This window comes from Orycteropus afer, unplaced genomic scaffold (genome assembly GCF_000298275.1).
Source record: "Orycteropus afer afer isolate SDZICR_OR568_19922 unplaced genomic scaffold, OryAfe1.0 scaffold00112, whole genome shotgun sequence".
NCBI classification, from domain to species: Eukaryota; Metazoa; Chordata; class Mammalia; order Tubulidentata; family Orycteropodidae; genus Orycteropus; species Orycteropus afer.
This window is the reverse complement of record NW_006921699.1, coordinates 2,910,265-2,923,558: the sequence shown is the minus strand read 5'-3', so window position 1 is coordinate 2,923,558 and position 13,294 is coordinate 2,910,265. Positions and strand designations below refer to the sequence as shown.

Genomic DNA, 13,294 nt, shown 5'->3' with positions numbered 1-13,294 from the left:
GAGTAGCCAATATGTTTTAAAGATGAAATTTCTTAGGTATGTTAATGTTGAATCCATACCTTTATTTTACTGTCTTTATTTTTTCGTAGATTTCATTTTGTTTAAGCTCTTAAGACATTTGTTTTTATAATCCAGTTAATAGGGTTTTATGATCTTCTTTAACACAATTGATTATATAAGAAATAAATAGGCAAAAGCATTTTAAAAAACGGTTTTTACTCTTAATTTTGAAGTAATTTTGCCCAGTTAATCACTTGCTATTGTGTCAGTTCCCACTTGCAGTGACACGGTGTCACTGTGTGTCACTTTGTGTGTCACTATGTATGTCATTGGGGAACTGCGCTCCTCAGGTTTCCTGTGACGAATTTTTTAGAAGTAGGTTGCTGAGCCTTACTTTAAGGCTCTTCTAGGTGGACTCAAACCAACCATTCAGTTAACAGCTGAGCTCCTTAACAGTTTAAACCACCCATGGGACTCTGAAGTAATTTTAGATTATAGAAAACTTGCAAGTACAGTACAAAATGTTCCTGTGTATCCTTCACCTAGCTCCTTCTAATGTTAACATCTTAGATGTTGTTGTTATGTGCCATCGAGTCAGACCTGACTCATAGCAACCCCTCCTTGGGGTTCCGAGGCGGTATCACCACGAGAGTACATTGCCTAACCTTCCTTCTGAAGAGTAGCTGGTGGGTTTGAACCACCAGCCTTCTGGTTAGCAGTCATGTGCCTTAGGCAGTACGCTACCAGAGTTCCTAACATCTTACATAATCAGTCAATTATTGAAACCAGGAAATTTACTTTAATAGGATTCTATTAACTAATGCATAGAATTTATTTGAATTTTGATAGTTCTCATTCGGTTTTTTTTCTGGTCCAGAATCCAATCCAGGATCCCACATTGCATTTACTCACTGTATTTCCATAGTCTCCTCCAGTCTGCTATAGTTCCTCAGTCTTTCTTTGTTTCTTATGATCTTGACACATTTGAAGAATACTGATCAGATATTTTGTAGAATGTCCCTTAATTTTGGTTTGTCTAAAGTTCTAAAGTTAATCTGCCAGGTTTTACCTCCATAAATCTATTTCATTTTTCCTTTTGTAATTAATATTTATCTTGTGGGGGGATACTTTTGAGGCTCTGCAAAGATCCTGTTTATCATTATACTTTCTGCTGCTAATTTGAGTATCCACTGATGGTTCTTACTGGCAAAAGTAGTTCTGTGGCATTTGCTTATAGTGATTTTCTATTTTAATCATTTCTTCTGTGTTCATTATTTGGAAATCTGTTGTAAGGAAGAGCTGTCTCTTCTCTTCCAGGTACTTGTTTAGTCAGTTATTTATATCAGTATGACTCAATGATATTTATTTTAGTCTGAGGATTGTAATCCAGTGTTACCATTATTTATTTTCTCAAATTGTCTCAACTTTGACCATTAGGACCTCCTTCAGGATAGTTCCTATATCCTGTCAAAATGTTTCCATCATGTTTTTGAACACTTCTTTACTTTCTAGCACCACAAGATTTTCTAGGCTCGTCTGATATCTTCCCTACCTCAGCCTCAGAGTCATAACTGTTTTTCCCTGGTTCCTTTAACTGGAGAATGGTAATTAGAAACGAAGGTTTGGGCATAGGTGTGTGCATTACTATCAAGCTGTCACTGTTTTTAGGCCCAAAGAACAAAATATTTTTTACAAATTCTGTCTCCAAAGATTCTGTGATCTCTTCCTGTCCTTTATATTTTGTTGTTGTTATGTGCTGTTGAGTCGGACCCAACTCACAATGACCCCTCCTTGGGTTTCCGAGGCAGTGTCACTACGGAAGTAGATTGCCCATCCTTCCTTCCGAGGAGCGGCTGGTGGGTTTGAAACTACAGCCTTCTGGTTAGCAGTCAAGTGCCTAGGCACTATGCTACCAGAGCTCCCTCCTTTATATATGTTGTTGTTGTTGTGTGCCATCGAGTCAGCCCCGACTCATAGATGTAGGTATAATTATTACCTGCTTGTGATTAGTGCTTGTTTTACTTTTTTCCCCTCAGTTACCTTTTCTTAGATATTTCATATATGTTGTTGTTAGGTGCCATCGAGTTGGTTCTGACTCATAGCGACCCTGTATACAACAGAACAATACACTGCCTAGTCCTGCACCATCCTCACAATCATTACCGTGCTTGAGCCCATTGTTGCAGCCACTGTGTCAGTCCATCTCATTGAGGGCTGCTAAAAGGGCAAGGGGGCCACATCTCCTGACCTGCTCTAATCCCACAAGAAGATGACAGAGTCACTATCAGTAACCCAAGGTCTATTACTGCAAGGCCAGACATGCTGCCTCCCTCCAGCCCTTTCACCAACCGTTCTCCCAAAGCACCCACCACCTCTCTCCTGGGGCCTATAATTCACTGCAGTGGCCACACAGAACTCACAGATTACGGGCTTTATTAGGGAAACACCAGGCTACAATTCAAGTTCAGGAAAAACGCTCAGTCTCTCTCCCAGCCCACAGTCTCTCCCAATAGTGAGTGTCCCTCGGTGTCTCACTCAGCAATGTATATCTCTTTCAGCAGCACATCTTCCTCAACCAGCAGTCAGAGAGAGACTTCTGCCTCTAGGAGGCCTCCTTTTGAGCCTGGCAGAGTGGCCAAACTAACCAATCATAATATCAGAGTTCTAAGCACCTGAGAGATTGAGCAAGAACCTCCCAGAACATTGCTTTGTGTTATGCCCAACAGAAATACTCCAGGTGGATAACTTTTACAATCAGGAGCTCCTCAGTTGCTCATAGCAAATTCCACCACAGAGTTTACAAATTCTTATGGCTAGAAAGGCCACACTAAGTAATTTACTATACTGCAAGGGTCTTCCCCTTTTTCATTGACGTTCTACTTTCCCAAGCATGATATTTTCCAGACACTGGCCCTTTCTGACAATATGACCAAAGTAGGTGAGATGAAGTCTAGTCCTTCTCACTTCTAAGGAGTATTCCAACTGTACTTTCTTGAAGACAGATTTGTTCATTCTTCTAGCATTCCATTTCCATGATACATTAAGTAGTATTCTTCACCAATACCGAATTCAAATGCATCAGTCCTTCTGTGGTCTTCCTTATTCATTGTCACGCTCCCACATGTGTATGACGCATACCTTTCCTGATTATAAGCCATGCAGTAACCCCTTGTGCTGTTTGAATGACAGCCTCTTGGTCTGTGTGCAGGTCTGTCATGAGCACAAGTAAGTGTTCTAGACTTCCCATTCTTTGCAACGTTACGTGTAATTTGTTTTGATCCACACAGTTGAATGCCTTTGCATAGTTAATAAGACACAGGTAAACATCTTTCTGGTATATCATACGTCGACAATTGTATTTTTAAATAACTACTTTAAGGGTAATGTAATATTGCCCTGTATGAATATTAGTTTTATTATTCCTTTTTATTGGATATTTTTGTTGTTTTTAACTTATATGTAACTAATACCATCTTAATGCTTTAATGGTGTTAGTTACATATATATTAAAATATTTCTTACAATACAGAATTAAAAGTAGGATTACTGTTAGATGACAGTTTTATAGCCCTTAAATACACAGATTGAATACTGATTTAAAATCTTACTAAACTGTAAGATGACAAGAAAATGCTCCCCAAAAGGAGAAACATCTTTTTAAAAGGCTGAAATAATAACTCTAACATGTAATTTTTATATATACGTAGAACTTTATTTAAACTTAAGGAGTTCTGGTGGTACAGTGATTAAAGCATTTGGCTGATGACTGAGCCTACCAGCCACACTACAAGAGAAAGAGGAGTCAGTCTGCTTCCATAAAGATTTATAGCCTTGGAAACCCTGTGAGGTAGTTGTACTCTCTCCTTTAGGGTCACTGAGTCAGAATTGACTCGATGGCAGTGGGTTCTGTTCTGGATATTTAAACTTACGGTTTGAATTTTTAAATGAATCAGAATTTAACTTCTCTTTAGGAACTTCAAAAATAAAGCATCTGTATATATCGTAATCTATTTCTGTAGTTAGCCTATCTGCTATATACTATGTTAGATTATTTAACATTTAGGATAATAAAACTTAAGGAAGGAAGTTGATAGAGATATTTCCTAAGTATACAGTGACTTGGTACAGAATAAAAATATTTGCATTAAATTTCTATCCAAGGGGAAGAAATATCAGGATCTGATATCAGTGGCTCGGAGGAGGAGGATGATGAAGAGGGTGAGGTTGGAGAAGATGGAGAGAAAAGGAAAAAAAGAAGGGGTAAGTTCTTTTTGGTGTTCTAACATGTGGGGATTAAGTGGGATTACCACTGATTAAAGATTTAACCTTTTTAAGGCAGTAGAGTGCAAGCCTTTTATTTTGTCAAGACAGATTTTTAGTGATGGTAGCAATAGAACAGAGGAGATAATTAACTTTAACTTTGCGTTCTTTTTTTTCTCCTGTACTTACGTCCTGTATATAGGTGAACCATAATGCCATATATTCTGTTACTTTAAAATGATAGTAGATATATCATTTTAATTTCATGTAGTGTTTTAATTTTATGTAAGAATTTTCATCTGTGTTTGGAACCTAAATTTCTTTGGTAATTAAATTACTGTGGAGTTTTTCTAATAGTCATAGAAGTCATTGACTTTTTAAGTAATAAATTTATATGGAGAAATTTTTTTTTTCAGGATACTATTTTTTAATTTAATTTATTTTTCTTTATAAAATGTAATCAAAGTTTTACCGTCTTGTGGGGCATTTGTTGCTAAGTGTAAATTAAAGCAGTATTCGTTTTGATAAAGATGAAGAATGACATGTGAAAGAGAGAGACATATTATAATGGCCTGTTTCAAACTTTTTTTTTACCCTAAGTGTTTACTCATTTCAGAACTCTCTTCCATTAATGTGGATCATTGTTTTCAAGCTGGTGCATATTTTGCTTGTCTTAATAAAAATGACTTTGCTGAAAATAAAACCCATCACTGCTTGATCAGATGCCTCAGATTTAAAAACTGTAAAGACTCTGTAACTTCAAAAGGCAGGAGAAGCATGACTTAGAGAAAATATTGGCAAAGTATAGCCCATGGGCCAAATTTGACTTACCACCTGTTTTACAAAGGAAATATTATTAAAACAGCTGTGCTTGCTTGTTTGTGTATGGTGTTTGACTGTTTGATTTACAGCAACAGAGATGAGTATTGCAGCAGAGACCTTAAGTCTCGCAAAGCCTAAAACATTTATTATCTGGCCCTTAACAGAGGAAGTTTACCAACTTCTGATCTAGAGAAGTAGTTTTGTGTTCGTATCTATTTTTTCAGAGTTAACAATTCTTTTCAGAACTAAAGCAAATATGGTCTTGTAAACTTTCACCCAAATCACAATAGAAATTTTAAAAAAACTAAAGCAAATAATGGATTTGTTAGAAATAAAATTTTGAATAGAGAAAATTGTCACTGTTTAGCATATTAAAATATTCAATAATACCTTCTTTCCAGGCATGGAAATCTAAAAAGTTTTCTGTGAACCTTTTCAAAGTTTTGCTGTGAAACATTAAAGCATAATTTTATCTGGTAGTTTGATGTCTTGGAAGGGAGAGAGCAAAATTGGAGACAGACCAATGTGGCTATTGCAGTTGCCACTGAGTCAGGTCTGACTCCTGGCCACCCCATGTGTGGTGGAATAGAACTGTGCTCCACAGGATTTTAAGTGGCTGGTGTTTCAGAAGTTGATTGCCACCCCTTTCTTTTAAAAGGCACCTTTGGGTGGATTCCAACCTCACCCTTTTGGTTAGCAGCTGAGTGTGTTTCACAATTTATACCACCCAGCAACTCCAACCTGACTGTAATAAAGGGTAATTTTCATTCTTGTATTTTTGTTGTGTGTGACTTTTTAGTCCTTGGGTGATGCAGAAGTTAATGTACTTGGCTGTTAACCAAAAGGTTGGTAGGTTGAGTCTACCTAGAGGCAACTCAGAAGAAAGTTCTGGTGAACTGCTTCTGAACAAAATCAGCAATTAAAAACCCTGAGGAGCACAGTTCTACCCTGATGCACATGGGCTCACCATGAGCTGGAATCAACTCAATGGCAACTGGAAATGACTTTTTAAGTTTTAAAACTGAGTTCTTTAACTTTTCTACCTAAATAGTTTAAATAGACTTAAGTGTCACCAAATGCCTTATTTGTTTTTTATTCTTTTCATTTCAACCTTCTAAATTATTATATTTTGGGTAAATACTGGGTTTTCCCACAGAAGATGCTCAAAGGAACATAGTTTCTAATCCCCTATATGGCTTTTTAAAGTAGGAAATATTTGATAGACTATCAAGACTGGTTGTATGGGGGAAAAGAGTTTTGGTTCTTTAACACAAAGCTTGATCTCTAATATTCTTTCTTCTGGAACTGAATTTTTCTCCGTGTATGTGTTCATTTTTTTCTTCCTGTTTCTTGGGTTTTGGTTGGGCTCATTTCTTTGTCTTCCAGGCAGTAACAGCAGCAGTAGTTCAGACTCCACATGTTCTGTGATAGAGAAACCTCTGGATAAGTTCTTGCCTAGTGAGTGGTAGCTCTTCAATTCTCTAACAGAGCTTTCGCTTTTCCATAACCCATGGGCTTCATTTGAGAAATGCTGCACTGCTCTCTGTCATTACTTAAGAATACATGTTGGATTTCTCAGTAGACCAAAGCATGTGTTGACCCCCCCTCCCCCATTGCTTCTGGTTAACCATTAATTGTTCAAATGTGCTTAAGCTTATGTCTGAGACAATGGAAGAGAGATTCATGCTTTTGCAATTAAGATAATGTAAAGAGAGCTAGTAAGCTGTATGAAAGAATAATTCTTAGTTACTTTTTATGTTTAGACAATAATTTTGTAATTCTAGTCAGTATAAGGCACATGTAAGAACAAATCTGAATTTCTAAAAGTATAAATTGTATTTGGTAGTACAACAATGCCCATTATAACATGTCTTACAGTTAAAAAGATTATACACTTTGGTGAATGTCCTGTTCCTAGGGGTAGCTTAAGATCGAAAGCTTCCAAATAAAAAACAATATAAAGTTTGAAACAAAGATGAATTGAATGGTATTTTATTTCAGATGTCTATTGATTGTATTCCTAAATTACTTCATCCATCTTGAGAGAACTTTCTAAGATATGATTAAAAGAGTTCACATCCTTGAAAAGTTTATGCGGGATCTATCCAGACTTATTTCAGACTTACAGGCGTTTTCTTAAACCTTAATTAAATTGAAAAGGATTTAATTTTATCTACTTACATTTTATTTTCAGAAGAAAAGAGAGGTGGTGTTTTCTTGTGCTAACTTGCAGCTTACTGTCTTCTAAAGCATTATCTGTATACTTACCCTTTCCCAAACTAATAATAAAAATAGTTACTGTTCTCATGCTTTCAACTTCCTAGAGGAACATTTCCAATAATATTTAGAAATATATTTCTCTATTGGCAGTTATTAAGCATTTACAAAAATAATTTTAGAGGATAATTGAAATTGAGATCTATGAAATTGCTTTTGAAACCATATAGAGGTATTTATATAAACTGCAAAACACAAGAAAAATGTCTGAATGTGAGGCATTGTAATTTAATTTGCTATTTTAAAACTTTAATTATTTAAGAGTAGTTGTATTAAAGTATGTGGGAGAAAGATGAGGTATTCTGCTTCTGTAAAGATTTTCTGCCTTGGAAACCCTATGGGGCAGTCCTGCTCTGTCCCATAGGGTTGCTATGAGTTGCAATCAGTGCGACAGCAGTGGGTTTGGTTTTGGTTTTGGTATATTAAAGTATGTTATGAAATGATTGTACTTTTTCAATTCAAGAAATTTTAATTACTGTTTGCATACCTAGCACATACTGTTAATTTTGTGTGTGATGTGGGTGTGTTGGTGAAGTGGAGAGATGGTTTCCCCAGCATGTGGTTGCTCTATGTAACTTGTTTGTACTCTCTGTTTAAAAAATATGAATGCCCCCTCCCCTTTTTTTAGATGTCCCTTGCTTGAGTCATCAATTGGTCATTTAATTTAATAGAATCAATATTATAATTACTTCTGATCTACTGGTAGATTGAATGTAAATTGGTTATTATACAGGTATGCTTCACTTTAGGTGATAAATGTTTTTATGAAAAAATTGCTTATAAATCAAGTTGGAAAATCAAATCACATTGTGACTGCATTGGGAGAAATAGCTGTCCTTAACAATTCTTCATTAACTCCTTCTGTTAATTAAAAAAAAAAGAAAATGCAGATTACTATATTCTAATTTATCTGTTTAGTTGGTTAAGGTTTTTCTATCAGATTTTCGTAAAGGGGAGCATACCTATAATGGATCCTTATACTACAAGGAACATTGAATTGGGAAATTACGGAAATGAAGAATGTGAATTTTGTTATTTTTAAGTTAATAATTTTTAAAATTGGCTTATTTTTCTGTGTTTCTCTTTTAGACTAATTCTCATACCTCAGCAGGTTCCCAATTCCATGTCTGCTGTTAGTATAACCAGTTATATTTGCAGGAGTTTGGGAGTCAGTGTGAGCTCCTGAGATTGATTTGAATTATAATTTTAGACTAAATTAATCCTCTTATCTTTGCTTAAATTACATCTCTCATTGCGTTGAACATGCTTTTTTTTTTACATAGGCTGTATTTCAGTTTTGATAATGATTTATTTCCATACTTATACTATAAATGAATGCTATTATACATTTTTCTTTGTTTCACAAAAGAAATAATGTTTTTCTTTTTCCTCCTCATCTCTGTGCACATGCTTCCTGTCTACGATTTGCTTACTACTTCTTATTGCAAGATCAAGCAGGTTGGTGTGATTGATTTGCACTCCATATGGTACAGTTATTTATCCCATAAGGAACTTTGCTATTTAATTACACTACACTTTTTTAAGATTTAATTATTATTATTTTTTTAACAAGGTAAGTATCTATCTTTCATATTTAAAAATATCCTTCATGGATGGCATAAGCTTTTTTAAAAAATTCCTTTTTGTCCTAAATTTTAAAAATACAAATGTAAATGATTTCACATCTCTCCTCCTTTTTTTTCCTCCTTAACTAGAATTCATGTGCCTGGATACCTATGCCCATAGGTGTTCATGTCATGAAAACGAACTTAATTAAATTAATACTTCCCAGAATTTGTTCCCTTTTCCTTTCCCTTGTCAGAGTTCACCATTACAGTTTTGGTTAGAGCGTATGGCGAAGGTGAAGGGCAGTTCAAAAAGTTGCTATTCCCATTTGGTTTAATTAGATAACTTTTATGACATTCACTTTTTTTAGATTTATTTACCTGAAAGTTTATGCTGCGCTCTATCGTGGAGCATTAAAGGAAGGTTTTTTGTTTGGTAGTTAATTAGGCTTTGTTATATGGTAAAGAATTTATGTAAAAGTGACTTTTAATGATGTCACATTTAAAAATGCCTGGTTAGGAGGGTAGGTACATATTCATATTTAGGACAAAGTATTATCTGGGGAGAAATAGAATGATTTTTCAGAGTGATTCTGGCCAAAATAGTACATTACTCAGTAGTAGACTTTTTAATCTAAACCTGGCAATGCATGCAGGCTCATCTTCATGAAAATGTTACAAGGCCACAATAAGATTTTTGCTGCTAAAGCATCTTTTTGAAAAAAAATTACCTGAATGGTTTTGAGTTACTAGAGCGATTCAGGCAGAGTAGCAATTCATCAATAGGTATGTATGTTTGTACTTCTACATGTAAAATGTTTTATTGCCTCTTGATGAATTTTGAAACTGTAAGTTTTTAACTAGTCACAAAATAATTAGGATCCAAGAAGCCTAAAATGTTCATGTGTTGATCAGATCATTTCCTCCATACTGTTAGTATCCATGTCTTCACACAAACTTTTTTTTGTATTAACAAATTTGCCTTTTTTTTTTTTTTTTTCCTTTTAAATGTTTGTAATTTTGAGGTGGGAAAGAAGTTACAAGTTTTTAAATGCATGTACTTGCTTTATACCTGGAACTTCCCCTCAACTTTCTAAGAAATAGAATTACTGACAGGAAATCCTTTCTATGAATTCATTAGAAATAGAAATTAATTTTTTAGTACAAGTGACTTGCCAAAAATGTCAACAGAATCAGTTCTACATCCTGACTTTTGGAATGCAATGAATCACACCACACCAGAGCGTGAATTTGGATCAGTACTTTTATTTAATCTTTTATTTAACTTACTTGTTTTGTGGCTTAGATTTGTTTTGGACTTATATTTCTGTACAAGTGAAGGGTAATGTATTTTAAACCCTTTAGTTTTTAATGTAATTTTGTCTTAAAGAACTAAAGTTTATGGATGTTTTTCTGTCTCATGGTTCTTGAAAGAATATATACATATACATATATATATATATATCATTATTACTTTTCAGTTCTTTTCCCTTGCTAGCAGGAGGGATTAACTGTTGGGTGGAAACATTAGCAGTCTATAAACTCTTCTGATTTCCACTCTTCTGTGGTGCTTTGGGAAAGAAGTTAAGAATGAGAGAAAGCATTCAGGACAGCCTCAGACCAATTCTATGAAAAGTTTGATTGGTTTTCTGAAGGAAAGTATGTTTCCAAGAAATTGCATTACCAGAAATGAAATCTCTTTGATTCAGTTTCATAACTAGTTTTATAAGGTGGTTTTTATACTCTGTTTTATGTTTTTCATAATAAATTCATTCAATAAATTTTTATCAAGCACCTACTATACGTATATAAAAATTCTAGGAGACATTATCATCAGAATAATCAACTGAAAGGTATATTTCCAACTGTATTATTTTACAGAATTTCTGCTTACATTTGACACTGTATCTGACTTGGGGAGATTATTGTGGTCTTGTGTTTTACATGACAGTGAGTTATTTTAGTTGCTCATTTAGGGTAAAATGATAAATCATGGCAGCTCAGCAACTCTAAAATGATGGTTAATTTCTATGTAATTTTCATATAATTAGTACTGAATTTCTTGCCTTAGAAGTACAATATGAAATAAAATACTTCCAAGTAACTTAATTAAAAATTTTAGAACTGTGATACATAACGTACTTATTAATATAAATGCTGCCTGATATTTGTATATGTTATAGCTGTATGTGACTTTTCTTTATGCATTTATTTTATGTGATTTTGGGGAAGATATTTTTAGAAACCACTTGGTTGTATACTTGGTTATCAGAATAAGTAACTAAAGAATTAATGTCATCTTTTTGACCTATATATGTTACTTAGGAGACACAGATCTTTTGCTTTTTTTATTTATTGCTCAGTCCTTCTGTCTGCTCATCTGTTTTGCTACTTTTTTCACTTACTTCTATTCTTAGCTATCGTTGCACAGGTAGACAATTTGAATTTAGCAATTACTTTAAAATTCCTCCAGAAACATAATAAATAGAAATACTGTATATTTTCATTTGATTTCTTTAAAATGTTGTTGTATATCATTTTGTATTATTGAGGAATCTGGGCAGTTGTACACTATGTAATTTACAAAGCTCATTTTAGTGATTGTTTGAATTAAATAACTCAAATAGGTAAAAAGAAAGTTTCTCCAGATAAGATGGTTGAAATGCAAGCAAAAATTGATGAGGAGAGGAAAGCACTTGAAACAAAACTTGACATGGAGGAAGAAGAAAGAAACAAGGCTAGAGCTGAGTTAGAGAAACGAGAAAAGGATCTCCTTAAGGCCCAGTGAGTATGACTGAATTGAGATAAATTCATGATTTAAAGTTTTAGTATTTGTCATAAGGTATATAAGCAAGGAAATGGAATAGTAATTAAATAGCTTGATTTTTTCTCCAGTACAGGCAGTCTCCAGGTTAGGAATGTCTGACTTAATCTGTGGCCCATAGTTATGAACCAGCCCCCATAAAAAATTTATTAAAAATTCGAGGTACATACAGTGGTTTGTAATAACAAATGGACACTAAATTCAACTTAAAGACAGACTTAGAAGGGACTTGTGCACACCTATGTTCACTACAGTATAATTCACAATAGCAAAAAGGTGGAAGCAACCTAAATACCCATCATCAGATGAATGATTAAAGAAATTGAGGCATGTGCATACAGTGGGATACTATATACCTTGGGGAATAATGAGGAGTCTGTGAAACATCTCATAACATGGATGAATCTAGAAGACATTAAAAAGCAAACTCACTGCCATCAAGTCAATTCTGACCCATAGCTACCCCCTTTGGGTTTCCAAGGCTGTAAATCATTATGGAAGTAGATCACCTATCTTCCTTTCACAGAGCTGCTGGTGGATTTGAACCGCTGACCTTATGGTTAGCAGCCAAATGCCTTATCCACTACGCCACCAGAGCTCTCTAATGGAAGACATTATGCTGAGTGAAATAAGTCAATCAGGAAAGGAAAAATATTGAATGATCTCGTTTTTATAAAAAGTCAATAATAGGTATACACATAGAAAGCAATGATATTTAGTGGTTAGCAGGGAGAGGAGAAGGAGGAAGGGAATTGCTTCCTAGGCAGAAAACACTTGTTTATTTTTGATAATGGGAAAGGCAATACCCAATATGGGTGAACTCTGCACTACTTTTCCAGGGTAAATGAAGACGCTAAGAAATACACAAGAATAATGGATGATTTTGGTAAATGCTATAACGTACAGTTTTGCAACAATAACTAATAAGTGTTTTTTGGTTACATAGGTCGACTTGTTTGCATATATGTGTATAGGAAGGCATATGTGAATATATGAGTATGCATATATAGGTGTATCTACCAAAACCAAAACCAAACTCACTGCCATGGAGTCAGTCCCAACTCACAGCAACCCCTCCTTGGGTTTCCAGGGTGGTATCACTATGGAAGTAAATTGCCCAACCTTCCTTCCGAGGAGTGGCTAGTGGGTTAGAACTGCCAGCCTTCTGGTTAGCAATCAAATGCCTTAAGCACTATGCCACCAGAGCTCCTAGGTGTATCTACAGGCATATGTATATAGATGTTTATGTGCACTGCAAGTAGAGTTATATATAAAACTGTATGGGGCACACATTCCATTAATAGGTATATATCCTAAAGAAGTGAGAGCCAGATCTCATCAACATTCTTTAGGGAAATGGAAAAACCAATCACTAACTTTATATGGAAAGGAAAGAGACCTCAGATAAGCAAAGCACTATTGAAGAAGAAAAACAAAGTAGGAGGTCTCACACTGCCGGATCTCAAAACCACAGTAGTCAAAACTGCCTGGTTGGTTTAATGACAGATACATAGACCAATGGAATAGAATTGAGAACCCAGAAATA

General features: G+C 34.8%; 1 protein-coding gene across 1 annotated transcript in view; it reads left to right on the top strand.

Annotated features, from left to right (window-relative positions):
• Window positions 1–13,294, top strand: part of KIF3A (kinesin family member 3A) — a 107,485-nt gene that overhangs the window by 81,118 nt on the left and 13,073 nt on the right. Inside the window, exons 9-12 of the mRNA XM_042781372.1 lie at window positions 4,162–4,260; window positions 6,469–6,540; window positions 8,809–8,817; window positions 11,552–11,708. Coding sequence (XP_042637306.1) covers window positions 4,162–4,260; window positions 6,469–6,540; window positions 8,809–8,817; window positions 11,552–11,708 — 337 coding nt within the window. The remainder of the gene's footprint in view (window positions 1–4,161; window positions 4,261–6,468; window positions 6,541–8,808; window positions 8,818–11,551; window positions 11,709–13,294) is intronic.